At 30.1% G+C, this 21,288-nt stretch overlaps 2 protein-coding genes across 3 annotated transcripts in view; both read left to right on the top strand.

Annotated features, from left to right (window-relative positions):
• The window catches only part of LOC123295464 (ankyrin repeat domain-containing protein SOWAHB), a 260,344-nt gene extending 255,373 nt beyond the window's left edge, over positions 1-4,971 (top strand). Inside the window, exons 12-14 of the mRNA XM_044876830.1 lie at positions 2,735-2,761; positions 3,648-3,823; positions 4,741-4,971. Coding sequence (XP_044732765.1) covers positions 2,735-2,761; positions 3,648-3,823; positions 4,741-4,947 — 410 coding nt within the window. The 3' untranslated portion in view covers positions 4,948-4,971. The remainder of the gene's footprint in view (positions 1-2,734; positions 2,762-3,647; positions 3,824-4,740) is intronic.
• Positions 4,972-6,504: 1,533 nt separating this feature from the next.
• LOC123295443 (CCR4-NOT transcription complex subunit 1) lies at positions 6,505-20,215 on the top strand. Of its 2 annotated transcripts, XM_044876796.1 has the most exons (8): positions 6,505-6,850; positions 7,040-7,264; positions 9,453-11,120; positions 11,769-12,909; positions 14,414-16,098; positions 16,180-16,899; positions 17,117-18,645; positions 19,919-20,215. In XM_044876796.1, the coding sequence occupies exons 1-8, from the start codon at positions 6,749-6,751 to the stop codon at positions 19,995-19,997; spliced, it is 7,149 nt and encodes a 2,382-aa protein (XP_044732731.1). In that variant the 5' UTR covers positions 6,505-6,748; the 3' UTR covers positions 19,998-20,215. The 2 variants fall into 2 exon arrangements, with proteins under 2 accessions (XP_044732731.1, XP_044732730.1); XM_044876795.1 differs by having other exon boundaries at positions 6,506-6,850; positions 14,414-16,899.
• The last annotated feature ends 1,073 nt before the right edge of the window (positions 20,216-21,288 follow it).

Raw genomic sequence — 21,288 nt, 5'->3', positions numbered from 1 at the left:
TTTTTCGATACCTAAATTTTTCTCTCTAATACATACTTGGATAACAACACATTTATCCCTTGATTAAGACCCCACATCAAATGAAAATTTGTATTGACACGAAGATGAAAGATTACATTAACAATTTAAACACAAAAAATATGATGGATTCATAATAGAAATAAATCTAGGATAGAAATAAATAAAAAGTTATTATGCTGTGAAAAAAAATTGTACATTGTACAACCTGTTTAATAGAATTATTAACTGTAGAGCTTAAATTGCTTTGCTATTTCTAAAAATAAAAAGAGCCCGCCACTCAACAAATGAAAATGAGTTTAACTTTTCAATATGAATCAATTCATTTGAAACAAAAGGAATTTAACGAGCTCAATCATCAATCAATTTTGATTTACGAGAGTGGGTTAAAGGATGGTGTATGTTTAAAGTTAACAAATTTTCGTAATGTCGGTTAGGGTTTTAAATGAAAGTATATGATCCTACACACGCAAAAATAATCGAGTCAAATGTCCGAAGAGTCAGATGATTCAATATTTTGGTTATCATGACTGAATAACATTCTTAGTAGTGTCCAAATAAGCATGAATTAGAAATATTGAAAACTCAAATTCATTTTCGTTTGGTGTACTTTCTCGCCTGTGGTAAACATGTAAGACCAATGTTGTTGGATGTGAACGAATCACCTAATTTCAAAGTCAACAAAAAATAATAGAAACTACAAAAACAACAATCATCACAATTAAACCTGGTACAAAATAAAATTTTAGTGTATTCATTTTATTTCTTTTGCAAAATTTAAAATAATCAACTGCCATAAGAATTTATTTAATTATGTGCCACTAAATGTTATAGTAAAATGCTTTTTGTGTTTATCGTAAATTTTATTACATTAAGAAAAGTCTTCGACAAAAATTTTGGATGTATTAGGTAAGATTACGAATCGAATAAAATACATAAATAATTTCATATCCTTAATAATATAATCAACCAAAAATAATAATTCATTTAATTTGCACGTTGTAAATAATTAAACTGAAACATGGAAAAATGCTTTTTATCGACTGCATGCTTATTGTAGAATATTCTTTACATTCTTTAGTTTGAATTTCTAAAATATTTTAACTTCGGAAAAAGACATTGAAATAAGAAAGGTAAAATGTAATAGATGAAAGTTTTATACTTGGAAATTTTTTTAGATTCAACGATGAAAAATTGCTTCTTTTCATAAACAGCAATGACTTTTGTTCAGAATTTATCATATTTACAAAAATTTATCCTTATCGTTCAACATCGTTCAACTTATTTTGCATCGCTAAATTACAATTATGACTTTTCTGCCATAAAACACCCAGCAGTTCATTGTAAATTCCTAAACACTCCTCAAAAAGGCATAGTAACGTAATTTATGAAATTAAGGTATAGGTTTTTTCAACTTATTTTCCAATACATGTCCATCGATCGATTTATACGATCCTTTTAACGGCTATAAGATAAATAAATCAGTAAGGAAAATATTTTCGTGTCTGAATCTTACGGCACCATAAGTGATTTTAAATGAAAGACCAATCACATGTAAATTTCCAAATAAGAAAAAAAACCTTATTTAACTAATTGGGTGCTTTTAACTTCTTCAAGAATACCAAGAAACAAGTCTCCAAGAATAAAACTTTTTGACGTTTAAAATTATAATCTAGGTACTTTACGCCATTCTATTTATTTTCCATTTACTTAAATCTATTAACACAATCTATTAATAATCTGAATCTTTTTCTGTAGAAAAGTTGCCAATAAATATTTTTTTAACTCCGACTAAAATCCTATCAAATTGGTATGCTTTCGTAATACTGTAAAAACGCTTTTCAAATTTATAAAAATCGCATTTATAATAAACAAGAAAAACTAATACAACCGAGTTTCAGGTATTAAAAACTCCGAAAACTGTGCGGCTGTTTCTAAAAAATCAGAAAAGGTATTAAAGAAAGTATAATTATTGTGAAAATACATGAAAAAAATTTCTCTAACAATAAATAGAATTTTTCTAATCGAACAAATTTATACGCATTTTTAAAGTAATACGTTAGCTAAATTACCATTTCGATTATATATAGCTAAAAATCGTTTCTGGTGACAATTTAAGAGTCAAATTTTCATTAAGATACCTTTTAAACATTTCTAAAGAATAGAAAGTACCTACACACAAATTTTCCACAGAACCTTATCCAGATTGATTATTGATTTATAGGTGAATACTTTAATATATATATATATATATATATATATATATATATATATATATATATATATATATATATATATATATATATATATATATATATATATATACAAATATTAACTGAGAATACCATTAATTACGAATTTACATCGATGTTCGGTATTAATCACGATAATATTTGGGTCTAACGCTATTGGAAACACTCTTTAACTTCATCCACCCAAAACATTGCTAATCCAAATAAGGTTTTAGCTTAAAGTATTAACATTTCTTTGCTTCGTATACTTAAATCACTTTATAATAGTAATTTTTTTTTTTACCAAGTAATTAATTTAATATTTTGGCTTTGTTTAATAACATTTTGTTTTAGATAGCATGCACTAAAATAAAGTAAGTTTCATATTCATTAATTCTTATTGTTTATAACACACTCCTAACATATTGTATATATTTGTTTTGTATAATGAAGAACGAAAAGTTAATAAAATTGTTATGTTTCAGAAATTAAGGCTCGGCGAAAACAATCAGGTAAATAACTCTATAATTTTTTTCTTAACTTCTACCAATAAGTTGTATTTTTTAATATATTCATAGTCACTAGACATGCATTCATAATGCTAACGACACTCAAATCCGAAGCAAGCAAATATAGCATTCCCCATTCCCCACACGAGCAATAATTCCATTGGTAGCTCGTTACTTAGTTTATATTATTCTATGGCTGATCACGACTCATAGAGTCACAGCCCAGATGCTACCTTAGAATTGTTTCTTGGCTAGTAGATACCTTGGGACATCATTCACTATCAAAGCATTAGCCCTTTTATTCCAAAGCACAAATCAATTAGTATTTTCTGTTTGTCTTATTTTTTGAAAACAACGAACTTGCTTTAAGCATTTTAGTGAATAAAATACTAAAACTAAATAATTATCACTCATTATTATGCCGTTAAAGATAAAAACATATCAGTATATTCTCTAACAGCCAGCCCGCTTTACGGGTCGGTCCGAAATATGAGAAATTTGATGATGTTAAGTTTTTTGTGATGCCATTTTAAGAAGCTGGGGGCTAGTTAGTTACATCTGATTAAACGCAAAGAATAACTCTTGAAAAACCCTTCACATTAACAAATTTCCCAAATTTTCGAAATTCATTGATAAAATTTTTTGATAACAATCCTTCTATAAGCTCCTTAAAATAACATAAGAAGCATCATTAAATTCCGGATACAAACATCACACACGACACCACCTGAATATAGCTGCGACCTGACTAATCATTCAATCTTTGGTTGCAAATTACCAGAGAAAAGCTCTCTAATACAGCTTTTAGTTCGATTTTTAAACAAACTTTATCGTTTGATTGTAAATTTAATTAAAACAAAAATTGTAATAACTTTTTTTTTATTTTTAGAAAAAGACACGAGTTTTCTTCGAATAGGTTCATTGAATGTACGTGTGAAGAAAACAACTGAAGCTTTTAGTAATTTTCTGGGTGTTGGAAGCGGTGGTACGAATTATCCATCTTATCATGGTCAAGGAACTGGTAAAGTTCACAAATCGTGGGGATCAGCAGATAATCTCCCTGAGGTAAATTTTTTTAACATTTTTTGTTACATAGAAATCAAAAATTATAAATGTATAAAGTAAATTTTCAAAATTATTCCAATTCTTAGACCCACTAGGTAATAAAAATTCAGTTTCTGATTCAATTACTCATTCGAATTGTCGACCCCAGTAGCTCAGTTGGTTAAAGCTTAACCAATTTCGAACGCGGTATGCCTAGGATAGCGGGTTCGATTCCCGCCATCACAACAAAAATTAATTTAATTAATAGTTGATATGGATGTGATGGGCTGCTTTAATTAATAGTGCATGGCATATGCATGAAGGAGTATAGTACTCAACCCTTCGAAATAATTGAGGCGCTGATAAATGAAATTATCATCCGGAAAGGTGGTAAAACACACATATGGTATCCCAATGGGCCCTATGGCCTAAGTGTGTCACTCGTGGACAGCCAATATAACCTACCCTACCTTGGAATCGATTGAAAACTGAAGTGGCGTAACTAGCTGGTAGGTAGGTAATGGTAGGTTGGTTGGTTATCCACAACTGGACAATATTCAAATAGCGTTTGACAAAGATAAAAGATAGATGATTCTTTTTTACTAGAAAGTATTACAAATAAATGATAATTACATATACAGAGATATAAATATTCATTGGACAAAATTTGAAATTTTTTTTTATATAGTTAGAGTCCTAGATTCTTTTCTCTGATAGTTTTAATGTAATGTTAATTGTTATATAGCTGACATACGGATGCTCCAAAGGTAATGATTTTTTAAATTATACAAATTTTGCTTGTTTTGATTTAACAAATCAAATATTTATTACAATTTAAGTGTAATAATTCAAACTACTGCAGAAATTTTGAAGCATTGATAGGAAAGCCTGTTTATTCTGTAACAAATATTGAATCATTCTAATTTGTTAATTTATAGAAAGCTATGCGTCCTCCGAAGTATGCTCCAGTGAAGAAACGAAAATCAAAAAGACCTCAAGATTTTACTGTTAGTCACAGTACACCTGGTACACCAAATCAAGCACGAGCTGTAACTCAAAAAACGCGTTCAATGTCACGCGCAGATTCCGATTCTGACACTGCATATGGATTTGATTCAAACTGGCAAACTACTTTAGATCAATAGTTAATTCACGCTTTGTTTTTATTTATAGTGTAATGTTTTCAATAATCATTTGTTTGTTATTATATTTAACATGTAATCAATTTTTGTATTTTTTGTGTTTTGAATAAATAAATGAATAAATAAATACAAAATTTTATATTTTCATTTCAGCACCAAAATAAAATTAAATTAAAGAATATTTTGTTTAAAACAAGCGCGAAACTAGAAAATATTTTTCAAGTGCATTTTTTCATTAATTATTAATTCCATAATTTTTATGGTCTTACTTTTGAGTTTGTTACGTTACCTACCACAAGTTTGTAAGAACAAGTACTTGAACGGCAAGTTGCTGAGATAAAGATGTCTCAGAAACTACACGTTTTATCGTAAGATGCACCCCATTTTTATATTATTATGGCTAAAATTGATCTAGAAAATTATTTTTATCGAAATCAGAGGTCAGAAACCTTTCCATTTTTTTAAATTTTCTAAAGAACTTTAAAAAATCGAAAAAATCTTTTTTTTTTTTTCATAAATTTCAAAAAATTTCATAAAATTTGCGTGTTTATAGCATAATTTTCACTAAAAATATCGTATTCATTTAACGATTGGAGGAAAATATCTTGAAAAATCACCTAAAATTCTGTACGAAACTTTTCATCTGCAAATCATCTGGATGTTTAAAGTTTTACGGGATCCTAATTAACCTAAATAATCCCAAGACACGAAAATCTGCATGATTTCGCAGCTTAACGATAATTTACTGAGCTATAGACTGGCGAAATTGCTCCAAAATATCACCATCGAGATGACACTTTGAATACGATTTAAACAATATTTCATAAACTGCCAAAGCAATTGGCAATTAGCTATTTTCCAATAAGAGTAAATGAAATTTATTTAATTAATAGGTGCATCTGTAATAAATACAAAACGGTAAGTTGTTTTAAGCATGAGTTTTCTTTAGGTAATGTGTCAATTTTATTCAATATCTTATGGACGTTTTTTATTAAATGAAAACAAAATGTTTGAACGGATTGGAAATATTTAATGTTTTAAATTGGATTGAATGAAAATAATTATCTTTTATAGTTTTTACTGTAGAATAAAGTACTTTTTTTAAATAATCTATTTTATCTTTAATCAAAAAAAATATTAACATTATCATTTTTAAACATATTTGCTTTTTTTAAGTACATTTTATGAATTGATTTTGTTTAAAAAAATATTTCCAGTCTAGTGTTTACATTTTTTATCAAAAGTACAATGTTCATAATTGCCGCCGCAGGAAAGTAGGAATATTTGGCATATTTGGGTTTTAACATTAAAAAAAGTTTTAGATTTATGATATGAATAAACTATTGATTCATTTTATTAATTAGTTATTAGTTTATACAATACATTCATCAAATTTTTCATATTAATTTAAATTTATTAAAAACATTTAATACGTTCATTATAATAGAAAAGATTCAAACAAAGCGCTGTAAATTGTAGCCATAGAGATATATTAAATATCTCATATCTCTATGTGTGTAGCGGATATTATTTAATCAGATTGTCAGCTGTTGATTGGAGTTGCGCAGATAGTGCCACGCCAATATAAGGACATTATTAGTAGTTAGTCATTGTTCTTAAAAAATGATGTTTATATTCTCTGTTTGGATATAGTGATAAAAAAATTAGTATCGATGATGGTCTTGGACCATTTTATATGTAGTGGTTTTACAATATCACAGCAAATTTATTTAGAAGTTATTAAGTGGATCCCTGTGAAAGCTTCAAAACTGTTTGAAGCTTTCGAGGTCGTATTCATGGAACTATGAACCTGGACTCATTATCGTTTACTTTGTCACAAATCAGTAATTTGGTTGCGAATTTAAATAAAAAAAACTATAAACAAAGTTCTCAAGAACTTACTGAGGTATGAAAATAGAAACATATTTATATCTCATTCTAGCATAAGACGGCCATTTTGACAATGGACTTTTATCATTGTAATTTGCATGTAGTTTACAAAACGTAAAAAGTTTTATATATTGCTTTATATTAATAAAGTTATGTATTTATAAGGAGGTAGTTATTTACCCAAAATTTCTATATTTATTTTTAGTTGGTTGCGAAACACGGTCTTGAAGCAGACCGCCATCTTCTACGTTGTTTATTCTCATACGTTGATTTTGGGGAAACGGTTGGGCCATCAAATAAAGGATCTACAATCCCACAAACTGCTCAAGCCCAATTGCTCCAAGAACAGTGTGCTGCTTTATTAAATAAACCAACTCTAGTATCAACATTGTGTTTTGCTTTCGATAATCCATTACAAACCTACAAAAAGGTAAATTGTAAACAATGTATATTTATTTATTATAAACATTCCAATTCCATTGCATAACATTTAATAAATGTTTACAAATATATCATTCGTCGAATGTTTACAATATTTTAATTATGAGTTCTTTGAATAATCTGCAGAAAAATAACTTTCAATAATTGTGTTCGTAAATAACCGTTTATGAAATTATTAGTTAAATATTTTGCTCGATTTCTCGAAATTTCTATAAAGAAAATTTAATGCAAGTTTGAAGATGATTTTACAACACTATTTATTTTATTTTTTATCACAACGTATTTCGTTAAGACTTCCATCCTATCTTTCGGACAGTCTGTTAAAAACTAATGAGATAAATGAATAACAAATATCTGGTATCTTTGTCCTACTGTTTTGTCTGAAACAATAACGAATCGTAATTGAAATTAAGTCTATTGGTTAAGAAACAATAATTAACGAACGCTATTTGAAATTAACAAATTTTAATATATAGTGTATCCCCGGATAGAGGTACTATACGTGTAAATTTCCTTATTTTGCATTTTAAGAAAAAAAGTCATTCTTTATAAGAAGTTTTGCTTATTATGAAAAGTATGTAGGAATATTTAAAACTTCTAAATAATTTACAGGGTAGCCAAAAATTTGAAATCACTATTTTGATTTTTTGGGTAAACTACCCTTCTTTTTTATAAGTTGACAAAATGTTACTAAAAAAGTTACTCGAAATTAACAATTATGACTCTTTACAAAATATCAAAAAGATCTTTCCAACTTTGACAATTCCATTCTTATTGAATGTTTTTCCGAGAAAATAAATTTTCTTTTTAATTTTCTAAACTAGTCCACAAAAAATTACACTCTCGGGTAGTACATGTTAATGGATTTATTATTATTTTCTTTCTTACATTTTTTTTATAATTAAAGCTTTTGTTCAAATAAAAAATGGTGCTATAATTAAAGTACACGGATCTTCTTGATATTTTGCATAGAGTCATAATTTTTAATTGCGAGGAACATTTCTTAGTAACATTTCGCCAACTTATAAAAAAGACGGGTAGTTTACCAAAAATAAAAATAGTAATTTCAAATTTTTGGCTACCCTGTATATTATTGGGAAGTTTTAAATATACCTACATACTTTTCAGAATAAGCAAAACTTCTTATAAAGAATGATTTTTTTTCTTAAAATGCAAAATAAGAAAATTTACAGTTATAGTTACCTCTATCCGGGGACACACTATATATGCTAGCATTGTAAAATTTGTGAATCGGCTTGTAGAACTCTCAATATAAGTCTAAAATAAAATATTCAGTAATATCATAAAATCTGAAAATTATGTCGAATACGATTTCCTGGTTAGCAAAGTTCGACGATGTATGAAAAAAAATAATAACTTCTTTTTATAGGATAATTATATTCAGATTTATTTTTATCTGAGTCGGACATGTGTGGGACAAGTGGCTTTGATTCTTTTTCGGATTGAAATAGGTTTCATTTCTGGAATGCCACATATCACATTTGCAATTCAATAAATGTAAAAATGAAATTTTCTATATTTAATTATCAAAAATATCAGTACATCACTTGATTCAATTAGATTTATTAAAATGATTTTTATAGCGATAACCAAGTTACTCCGAAATGTTTGGAAAGCGAAATTTTCTTTTTTGATAAAATTATAAGTCCAGATGTGAATAAAAAAAGTTGATTTTATTCTCGATATTATATATAAACTTTTATCAAATTTTGTTATCGATCAGTTGAAGTTTAGTAGTCAATAATAAGCTTATAAAACATCCTAAATAAATTTAGCAATTTTTGTGCTTCCATATTTCGAAAAAAGTATTAAAACGTAATGAAATCTTGAATTATCAATCTAAATATAAAACTGGAGGACTAAAGGTTGAATTTTTTATTTTTTGTTGAGTATTTTTCTTCAAAAAACTACGTATGGCCTTTTATTTTGATGTAAATATTGTTTATGCCAAATTTCATTACATTTAGAACCTTCATTTTCGTGTTGATGCACAAAAATTTCTAAATTTTCTTAGACCATTTTAATTTATGGTAATTTTGATGCCTAGTCGATGTTTTGATACCTAGTTGATTATTTCTAAATATAAATTTAAATTAAATTATTCTTTCTGAAAAAATTATATCGTACATGAATGTTGATACAAATATTTTTTTCAGGGTTTTAAATTAGGAATACAATCGTTTCAACAACTAAGCCGAATTTTACGATTATCTGCTGTACAAGAAGTTGCAATTGCATTAGCTCTAAAACATTCAAGTAATTCAGAAATAGCCAATTGTGCAACAGTCTATGTTAGAAATCGATTACCACCATTAGTGCAATCCTATTTAGATACAGAACGTAGTAGTTCTCAACAAGAAGGTCTTCATGATACAAGTCCTGAAATATTACATTTAATACTTTCATCAGCTATTGAAAAATCAAAAGAACTAGGAATATCTCAAGAAACAATTACAGAATTTATACGATCATTGCAACGTGATTTTCCACGAGAACACGTTCCAATTGTTTTAGCTCCATTATTGTATTCGTCTGAAGCTGAATTATCACCTACAAAAATGAGTACGGAAGGAAGCATATCCGGTGGACTAATGGATAGTTCACTAGCCGATATTATTGCTGAAATGGGATATAACTTCACATCATCTTTGGAAGAATGTCGGAATGTGCTACGAAGTTTAACCAATCGGGAAATTACACCACTAAGTGTCGCCTGCGTTATTTCAACAATGTGTCGTACCAATACAAGTATTGAAGATGGTTCAGGATTAGGTCTACAAACTCCGGGTGCTTTTTGGTCAGGTTCATCAGATCAAAAAGATAAACAAAATCAAAATGCAGAATGTCGATCTAATAATTGGAATGTAGATATTTTTGTACAAGCATTAAAAGAAGTTGCACCAAATCTATCTTGGACTGATGTGGTAATTGAATTAGATCATCCTGAATTTATAATCAAAGATCGAGCTGGATTAAATCTATTATTTACAACATTACGACTTGGATTACAAAATAATGGTTTTCATCCAGAATTATTTCCTGTTGATAGTCTATACAGACATTGGAAAAATATAGAAGGGCAATTTAGCCTTATTCAACACATTTTAAAGAATCCGGACATTTTCTGTTTTGTTGATTACCATTTCCACTCGGTATCAGTCGATGTATTAAAAGCCCCACCAGAATCTGATAACAAAGAAATTGGAACATGGCGTTCGTTGAATTTGGTTGAGCTCTTGCTACATATGTCTGAACGGGGGTTGTATCCTCAAGTACAGGAACTGTTCAAATTCCCAGTACAAAATTGTCCTGATGTGTTGGTTTTGGCTTTATTACAAATAAATCCACCAATTACTGTGCTACGACAAGAACTACTTACAAATTTAATACCAATTTTCCTTGGAAATCACCCAAATTCAGCTATAATATTACACCACACATGGCATGCACAAACTATTAATATTAAACCAATTATCATGCATGCAATGGCTGAGTGGTATGTTCGAGGAGATCATGATCAAACCAGATTATCAAGAATTTTAGATGTTGCTCAAGACTTAAAGGCATTATCGATGTTATTAAATGCGCAATCATTTGCATTCGTTATTGATTTAGCGTGTTTAGCATCACGCAGAGAATATTTAAAACTTGAAAAATGGTTAACTGACAAAATTCGAGAACATGGTGAAAGTTTTGTATCAGCTTGCATTAAATTTTTGCAAAGACGTTGTCCACAAATTATGGGTGGAAAAAGTGAAGATACACAACCTAAAGCTGCACAATTACCACATGAAACTCTAGCGACAATGCTCAATTGTCTACAGGTAAATTTTATTAAAATTTTTTAAAAACTAGGTTTTAAAAAGTAAGATATAGTTTTACAAGATATTTTCTAGAAAATGTTGTCATATTTTATTTTAATTCAAAGTACAAATACTGCACGGTTAATAATGGAGTATAATATTTTTCGAATGAGTACCTCAAAAAATTGCATGATTAGAATTTGCAATTTTCTACTCCGATATTGTTTTAACTTTTCGATCATTGTTGGGGTACTAGAGCAAGTTTAATATAGCTCCCAGAAAAAATCCCACGATGTTAAATTACACATATTATTGTCATCTCCCAGCCTAGAAATAGTCTTTAAATGGACAAATGTAATCATCTAATTGAATGATTACTTTAGAAGTCTTTATATTCTAAACTTGACCGAGACGTCAAAATTTATTTAAATTATTTAGCAGACACAAATAATTAAAACATTAATCGAAAGTTTTTAAGACAAAGAACGACTGTTAAATTAGCATTAAATAAATTAAAAACTACTTTGAAATTGATACATTGAGTCCAGCTAGAAAACAAAGTGACAGATAGACAAAGGCTTAAAAAGCTTTTTTTTTTGTGTCAGAAGATAAAAATTTTAATTATCATTTGGCATACTTTCTCTAACTATAAAAAACTTGTTTTTCTAGGTTTGCATTACCAGTGGTGTATCAGCTGAATGTTCAGATGCAATTTTAACAATGGCTGCAAATTGTTCTTTACTTCTATCAAAAACACGACAAGCACCACCAGGAGTCATTCGAACACATCGTGGTATTGAAACGCCATTCAATCCTTCAAACATAGGCGGACACTTATTCAATACTCAAGCTGTTGATCCAATGGCTGGTTTAAGCTCAAATCTTGCTACCCTATCTATTGGTGGGCCTAGTGGATCTGCATTTAGTTTACCAGGTGCTCTAGGTCCATTAGTTTCAACACCAGGATCACCATCTCGAATAATGGCACCTGGACCTTCGAATAGCCCATTCCCATTAATGCCTTTACAACATACTGGACCAGTAGGAAGTGGTGCATCATTAGTATCTGGTGTGGGTGGATCGCTAGGTCGAATGGCCCCAACTCCTGGTCTTGACAAACCACAGCGAATATCTGATACAAATTTATTCCCGGAAATGGCCCCCAATGTGTCAAAAGAAATTGAAGATGAAGCAAATAGCTATTTTCAAAGGATATACAATCATCCCCCACATCCTACATTATCAATTGATGAAGTTTTAGACATGCTAAAAAAATTCCAAGAATCTCCTTCAAAACGAGAACGTGAAGTATTTAATTGTATGTTAAGAAATTTATTCGAGGAATATCGGTTTTTCCCACAATATCCAGATAAAGAATTACAGATAACTGCTCAACTGTTTGGTGGTATTATTGAACGTGGTTTAGTTACTAGTTACATGGCTTTAGGACTAGCATTAAGATTTGTTTTGGATGCTTTAAGAAAATCAGAAGGTTCAAAAATGTATTACTTTGGTATTGCTGCATTAGATCGCTTTAAGTCTCGATTGAAAGATTATCATAAGTATTGTGAGCATGTTCGTGCTATTCAACATTTTAATGAATTTCCTCCACATTTAATTGAATATGTTGAGTATGGATTACAAAGTATGGAGCCGCCAAATAAACCACAAGGTCCAGTTTTACCAACCAGTTTAGCTAACATTTTAGCACCAACTACAACACAAACACCACCTGTATACAAAAGTAGTTTGTCTACCAGCACAAATGTAACAACAACTACCAATAATCCAGTGAAATCCGTTGCACCAGGTAATTTTTTATTTGTTATAGATTTTTAATTTGGTCTAAAAATGAGTTTATTATATATGGAACATACTTAGTAGAAGCATCAAGAGCATACATAAAAGCAAGGACATAACTATTTCACTAAACTTAGCAACTTTCGGATTGTTGCAAAATAGTATTTACCTTAATAGTATACAGTTCAATAAGTAAAGCAAAAGATATTGTAAAAAATAACTTTGGGTAAATTTGGATTATCAAAGAAAATTTATTTAACACTAAAGCAGCATTGTACCGTACCGTTTAAGATATGTAATTAAAATTATGCGATAATACACGGCCCCTTATTATTATCTTTGTTCAATTTAACCGGAAATAGTTTATATAAACAAAATTGGCACAAGATGTTTAGTGAAAAACCTCTTGATGTATAAAATATCACTAAAAACTTGGTGTTTGTCTTTGTTTTACCGTCAACAGACATATTTAGGGATATGTATATTGGATAATAAATTTAGGGGAAAATATCCGAATGCTTAAGCGCGCTGAATTCAAATTCTTGAAAATGATTTCGATATTAAGGATATATTCCGATGTACATTGGGACCACTGTAGGATATGACATTTTTTCAGAATACTACGAAGCCGTTCCTTTTTAGTCAGCTATATTGGTTACTGGTTAAAACGGAACGCAGGCCAGTATACTGTTACCCCGTTTTTTTGACACTGTTGTAAAACGAAAATAATTTTCATTAAAAAGTTCGCTGTTCAACGAAATAATTTATTGTTTGAATATTGTTATATTTTTAAATATTTGATGAATATTTATTATATATTCAAGATTAGTTGAAAAAGTTAATTTTTTTTACTTATAATAAAAATATTTGCAGTTTTATTTAGTTAAAATGTTATATTTTCATTTAACATGAATGTAATGCCTAAAATTTTGATTAATAAAACAATTTTACTTAACATTTTATAATTATAATGATTTATTTATATTAATAATTGACGCAAAATATTATAAAACTGGTGCTATTTGAATTTGATCACGTGACCAAAGCACTGAGAGTACCTTACGTCTAAAACGTCAGTGCTTAAAAAACAAAAATGGCGCTGATTCATGACGTTTCATTAAGTCATTGGTATTAAGGTATGGGATTTTCTCTCCAGTAACAGCAGTGAGCAGTGCTCACAGTGTATATCGGAACGCAACCTAAATAACAGCCTTGAATAAAAATCTATTGCTGATTTGATTAGAGTGCTATGACTTCAATACTGCCATACTATAAATAGGAAAAAAAATTAATAAATAAAAAAAATGTCAATTTACATACTCTTGAGTATTTCTTAGAACAAGAAAATTTATCACCGTTTTCTCGGTAAATGAACAATCTAGAATGATGATTTTTTATTTTAATAAATATTCTTATTGTAGCTGTTTCTTATGTAAATCGTCATTTTAAATAAACGCGTTACAAGAGGATCTTATTAACCAATTTATTTTAAATAATGTTTCTAATTTTTTCAGGAGCCAATCTTAGTAGTCGACCTTCAATTGCAAATGCTACAAATATTGATACATTATTAGTAGCAACCGAAAAGGAAGAGAAAGTAACTGTACCACCCGAATCATTGCAAGATAAAACTGCTTTTATATTCAACAATCTAAGTCAATTAAATCTTCAAAGTAAATGTGATGAATTGCGAGAATTAGTAACTGAAGAATTTTGGCCATGGATATCGCAGTACCTAGTAATGAAACGAGCTTCAATTGAATTAAATTTCCATGCGTTATATTCAAATTTCCTCGACGTTCTTAAAATGCCCGAAGTTAATAAAATGGTTACAAAAGAAACATTTAGAAATATCAAAGTACTTTTACGGTCAGATAAAGGAATAGCCAATTTTTCGGATAGATCATTGTTAAAAAATTTGGGACATTGGTTAGGAATGCTAACTTTAGGAAGAAACAAGCCAATATTACAAATTGATATTGATTTGAAATCATTACTAGTTGAAGCGTACCATAAAGGTCAACAAGAATTGTTGTATGTTGTACCATTTGTTGCGAAAGTTTTAGAATCATGTGCAAAAAGTAAAGTTTTTAAACCACCAAATCCATGGACTATGGCCATAATGAATGTTCTAGCTGAACTTCATCAAGAACCCGATTTAAAATTAAATCTTAAATTTGAAATCGAAGTTTTATGTAAAAATTTGAACATTGATGTGACCGACTTGAAACCAGCTATTTACTTAAAGGATACTAATCGCTTAAGAATGCTAGAATATCAACTATCACAGCCTCTGAAGAAAGTCGAAAATCAAATAATGGCTACTACCATGGCAACGACAGTTGCGGAAGAATTACCCACAGTTGCAAGTAGTCCATCTAGTTCAACTTCAGGTCCGCCAGCGCCTACAAATTCCCAGCAGCAAGGCCCTCCTGAACCAAGGTTTAGTTACATGGATATTCATTTACCAGCTGCAACTGCAGTATTAACTCATCTATCAATAAACAGTTCATTAGCTTTGTTCCAAACACATCCACAATTGAAACAATTAGTTCGTCCAGCTATCGAACGAGCAATTCAAGAATGGTTAGGTCTTGTGGTTGATCGTAGTATTAAAATTGCATTAACAACTTGTGAACAAATTGTTCGGAAAGATTTTGCTCTTGATTCAGATGAAAGTCGCATGCGAATCGCTGCTCATCATATGGTACGCAATTTAACTGCTGGCATGGCAATGATAACATGTCGTGATCAGTTAGTCACGTCAATTAGTACAAATTTAAAATCAGCTTTAATGAGTACGCTAATGGGTGCTGCTGGTCCACAAAAAGAGCTTGTGGAACAAGTAGCAGCAGTTGTGGCTCAAGAAAATATGGAATTAGCCTGTGCAATCATACAGAAGACTGCTATTGAAAAGGCAATACCAGAAATTGAGAAACGATTAATGAATGATTTCGAAATTCGACAACGCTCTCGAGCCGAAGGACGACGTTATTGTGATCCAATAGCGTTAGCATATCAAGCCGAAAGAATGCCTGAACCTATACGATTAAAAGTAGGAGGTATTTCTCCACAACAAATGACAGTTTATGAAGAATTTGCTAGAAATATTCCTGGATTTCTTCCAATAAGTGAAAGAGATACATCACTATTTACACCAAAAGTGACATCTTCGGTGGCAGCTATTTCTCAAGACCAAGTTGCTATTTTACCACCAACTCCGGCACCAGCAACTGCTCCTCAAACATTAGCACCATTCCAAACTGCAGCTACTGATGAGCTTGGAGTAGTTTACGATAAACTAGCAGAAGAAGTACAACAATTTTTGCAAGCTTGCGTAGGTCAAGCTGGATTACATGGAATGGCACAAAATATGCATTCACTTTTAGAATGCATTATTTGTGCGAGAAGAGTACGAGATGTTGTTTCAGCAATGACATTAGTGCAAAAAGCTGTAGAAGGGCTACAAGATGGTCTTCCACAAATGAATGGTGAACAACCTGATCCAATTGTTGTACGATATCGTGATATTCATGTTAAAGTTTTGAGATCTATGCAAGATCCACGTGCATATGGAATACAATGGACAAATAAACATGTTACTAGATGCTTAACTGAATGTAGAGAAGAATTACGTTTTAATATTGAAGCTGTAGATACATTAATTAGAGCTCATCTTGTAAATATGCCACAGTTAGATTTAATGTTAGCATCAAGTATGGATAATGGAAACAATTATATGGCTGTAGCATTCTGTATGCAATTAATTCAAATGTATTTGGTTGAAGAAAGAGGAAATTCTGTAAATACCGTCACCGAAGCAGATTTCTTTAATGTTATTGAACAATTAGCTAGAATAGCTGCACATTCAAGACAGCCACCAGAGGGACTTACCACTTTGATCGAATTTATTCGACAAAATCATGAACAATCTGGTTTTATGGGTGATCGAGCTCACGGGCCAACTGTTCATATTCATTCTGGAATTCTTCAAGTACGAGTAAGTATTACTTTTACGTTTAACTCTATTACATAGCTGAATAAATACAACGAGTTTTTTCTTTTAAATTAATTTTTATTTAAATCATTACCACTGACATTTTAATTTACAAATTCCCGCTACCTTCAATTATGAGAGTTTTTATTTTCTTCTACTTTGTTTTATATAAAACTTTTCAAAATTTTCTTATGCTGAAATTATTTTATTTTATTTTTAGGCTCGTGATTATGATGATCCACCTGGTCTTATGGAAAAAACCGACTTCCTTTTAAAGGAATGGGTTAACAGCTATCATCTACCAACAACCGGACGTGATCCAACGAAAGCATTCAGCATGTTCGTCCATCAAATGAACGTTCATGGAATATTAAAAACTGACGATTTAATTACCCGATTTTTCCGATTATCAACTCAAATCTGTGTTGAGATAGTTTATAGATGCATGGCTGATCAGTCAATTGCAACGGGTGTTGTTCGAACTAGATGTTTCCATTGGCTTGATGCCTTTGTACGTTTAATCGCTCTTTTAGTAAAACATTCTGGTGATTCGAATAACACAAACACAAAGATTAACTTACTAAATAAAGTATTAGGTATTGTTGCCGGATGTTTGTTAACTGATCATGAAACACACGGTACAGATTTTCAACAATTACCATATCATCGAATTTTCATAATGTTATTTTTGGAATTAAATGCACCAGAACCTGTCTTAGAAGCGATCAATTTCCAAGTTTTAACAGCTTTCTGTCATACATTACATATTTTACGTCCAGAAAAAGCCAGTGGTTTTTGCTACGCATGGCTAGAATTAGTTTCTCATCGCGTTTTCATTGGCCGAATGTTAGCCATAACACCTCAACAAAAAGGGTGGGGAATATATTCTCAACTGTTAATTGACTTATTCAAATTTTTAGCACCATATTTACGAAATGCTGAATTAGCTAAACCCGTAACTTTACTGTATAAAGGTACATTACGTGTGCTTCTGGTATTACTTCATGATTTCCCAGAATTCTTATGCGATTATCACTATGGATTCTGTGATGTAATTCCACCAAATTGCATTCAAATGAGAAATTTAATATTATCTGCATTTCCGCGTAACATGAGATTACCTGATCCATTTACACCGAATTTAAAAGTGGATATGTTACCAGAAATAAGTTTAGCACCGAGAGTACTTACAAATTTTGCAACTCTAATTCAACCAGTAACTTTTAAAAAGGATTTAGATTCATACTTAAAAGCGCGTGCACCGGTTACATTTTTATCAGAATTACGAGGAAATTTACAAGTATCAAATGAACCTGGAATGAGATACAATATTCCATTGATGAACGCACTTGTATTATATGTTGGAACACAAGCTATTTCTTACATACGTGGAAAGAGTTTAACTCCCAGTATGTCAACAATAGCACATAGCGCTCATATGGACATATTCCAAAATTTGGCTGTTGATTTGGATACGGAAGGCAGATATTTATTCTTAAATGCAATCGCAAATCAGTTGAGATATCCAAACAGTCATACTCATTATTTTTCTTGTACACTATTGTATTTATTTGCTGAAGCAAACACAGAATGTATTCAAGAACAAATTACAAGAGTATTACTTGAACGTCTTATTGTAAACCGACCACATCCATGGGGACTGCTTATTACATTCATTGAACTAATTAAAAATCCAACATACAAATTTTGGAACCACGAATTCGTGCATTGTGCTCAAGAAATTGAAAAGTAAGTTATTATATTTTTATTCATTACAATTACTTACACTGGTGTAAGGTACAAAGCATACTGATACAACAAAGGTCCTTAAACACAACTTTTTGTTTTTCTGAAAATATGATAACGCAATCAAGTAAAAATTTCTTTATTCAAAAGTTTTCTTTTTTTCGAAAAACTATTTGTTGAATCGTCGTACATCAGTGCTTAGAACTTATTTGACCTTGCAAAATAAGAATTGGAATATATACAAGAGTAACTAAATTCGATGAGTTAGATATGTATTTTCAGGTTCTATATTCCAAAACAGAAAACTCACTCTGATCTCTAATAAAACAAAATATTTTACTAAATTTCTGTAGAATCGATATTCCCTGAAAACTTGAAATATCAAAATTAAGTTAATGGTGACTCGTCTACATTATATTAAAACCAGGGGCGGATTTACGAATTTGTCGCCCATAGGCAGATATTAAAGTGCCGCCTTTTTTTATAAACAAAAATCTGTCTTATTTATTTGGAAATTGAAAAATATTTAATATAATAAATGAAATAACTTTTTAATCATAAGTAAGGTTTACAAAACAAAAGCAAATGTTTAAAAAATTTAGCAAATGTATCGATGATTTTGTTCAGATCGACTTGTAGCAAAGTTTCAACTTCAATACACATTATAGCAAAAGAATTTAGCCTGTTCTGTTTCATCGTGGAACGCAAATAAGTTTTGATATGTTTCAAGCATGAAAATGAACATTCCGCAGTACAATTTGCTATTGCAGTGCAAGTAAACATTCTAATGCGATATCAATCATCGGATACACCTGGTGCAAGTTCTGTTCTGTTCGAACTTTAGAGTACTGATACCCGCTTAGTCGTTGTCTACCATCACTCATTTTAAACGATTTAAATACTTCAGTCAAGACGGAAGGTTAGGTTATAGTATTTCCGAGAAACGTTCTAAAACTTCCAGGATAGTGACATTTGCGAACATAGTGACTAGATATAGTTTAAGTGAAGTGGCGACTTTTTCAAATGATTGTTTCACACAAAATTGACTAAAATTGAAAAAAATTCACATTTTTACATTTTTATTAAACAAAAAATTGAAACGAATTTTTTGACGCCGTAGGCACGGGCCTACTTTGTCTACGCATAAATTCGCCCCTGATTAAAACAGTTGATATTTCTTTAAAAAGTAGAATACTCGTCCCACTTTTCTGTTCACTTTTATTTACACTAATTAGTAATTATAAATAAATTATTAATTACATAATTTTTGTTCCAGATTATTTGAGTCAGTAGCACGTTCATGTATGGTACAAAAAGCAGGTGTACCACCTCAAGAAGGTGAATTGCCCGAGTGATAGTAAGCAAAACTACACGTAAAAAGTGTTTATAAAAATATGTGCATATAATTTATTTAAAAAAATCAAGAACATATTCAAACGAATAAAAGAGAATATTTTACAGAAATAAAAATTATAAATTAAAAAAAATACAGTGATTTTGCAACTATTTTATGATTGAACAAACAAGGTGTTTGATCGAACGAGAATATTTTAATGTAAATAATTTGTAAGCGAATAACATTTTGTATTTTATTTGATCATTTTTGTCAGTTTATTATTATTATTTACTACTTTTTTTTTGTTATTTATAGATACGTAATTAATTACAATTCATTATTGTCAAAATAAATACGTGTTGTGATTAATTTATATAGTCAAAATTATGATTTAAGTGATATTTTTCAACAGATATTTTGTGAAACAATTTTCTGTATATTTCATTCAATTTTTATTTTACTTTTTTTTTTTTGAAGAATCTATATACTTGTAAATGTAATTACTTTAGTTAGGATTATTAATATAACAATAAATAAAGTCTATTTCGCATATATATTTTATTTATATGTTTCAAAATTAACTAAATTATCTTATAATATCCAAATTATCCAGAAAAAAAAAAAAAAAAAAAAAAAACATTAACATAGAAGATTTGGCGTTATCCAAATGTTTACTATTGTTAAGTTATTCAAAATTTATACAATTACCCACATGGTTCCTTTCTAAATCAATATTCTTTAAAAATAATGAATGTATATGCTAGCGCCAATATTCGAATTCGAAAACAACTCCATAAAAATGTTTTGAATTATTAGTAAGCAAATGAAACGATGTATGAAAGTTGAAATAATAGTTATTAAAATTCAATGTTAAAGTTTATGATTAAATGAAGTGAAATTTAAAGTTAGGCTAGAATAGGCCTGCGTCATAATATTTTTAATTATTGTCCCAACTGTCGTTCGAGTCGTTCTCGATCCAAAACATCATATGAAATCAATTTTTGTATAATATAAAATACTAAGAAAATATGAAAGATTTAAATATACAAATAGCATTTGGATGTGAGCACTTCGAGCGATCGTTAGATGGCCGCGTCACCGAGTAGCGTATCAACTGGCTGTTCATTCAACGTCCAGCCAGTTGCTACAACGTCAAGTTCGAAGCCGACAGCTATCGCTGTTGGATCATTCTCGTTCGACCAGTTACAGTGTTGCTGGATCCGGATAGTGATTGCCTACCCACGGATTACACGTGGGACATGCAATATCTGGAACTAGTAAGCACTTTTGGTACAATCCTGGAATCAGGA

The sequence above is a fragment of the Chrysoperla carnea genome, chromosome 3 (genome assembly GCF_905475395.1).
Source record: "Chrysoperla carnea chromosome 3, inChrCarn1.1, whole genome shotgun sequence".
NCBI lineage: Eukaryota > Metazoa > Arthropoda > Insecta > Neuroptera > Chrysopidae > Chrysoperla > Chrysoperla carnea.
Note: the sequence above shows the minus strand (reverse complement) of the source record. Positions and strands in the feature narration are given on the sequence as shown.

What these genes read in the sequence shown, in the direction of transcription:
- LOC123295443 (XM_044876795.1), top strand. Translation starts at nt 6,749, where the DNA reads ATGAACCTGGACTCATTATCGTTTACTTTGTCACAAATCAGTAATTTG. An exon ending in GTTCTCAAGAACTTACTGAG is followed by an intron (nt 6,851 to 7,039) that starts GTATGAAAATAG and finishes ATTTATTTTTAG; the next exon opens with TTGGTTGCGAAACACGGTCT. An exon ending in CTGGAATTCTTCAAGTACGA is followed by an intron (nt 16,900 to 17,116) that starts GTAAGTATTACT and finishes TTTTATTTTTAG; the next exon opens with GCTCGTGATTATGATGATCC.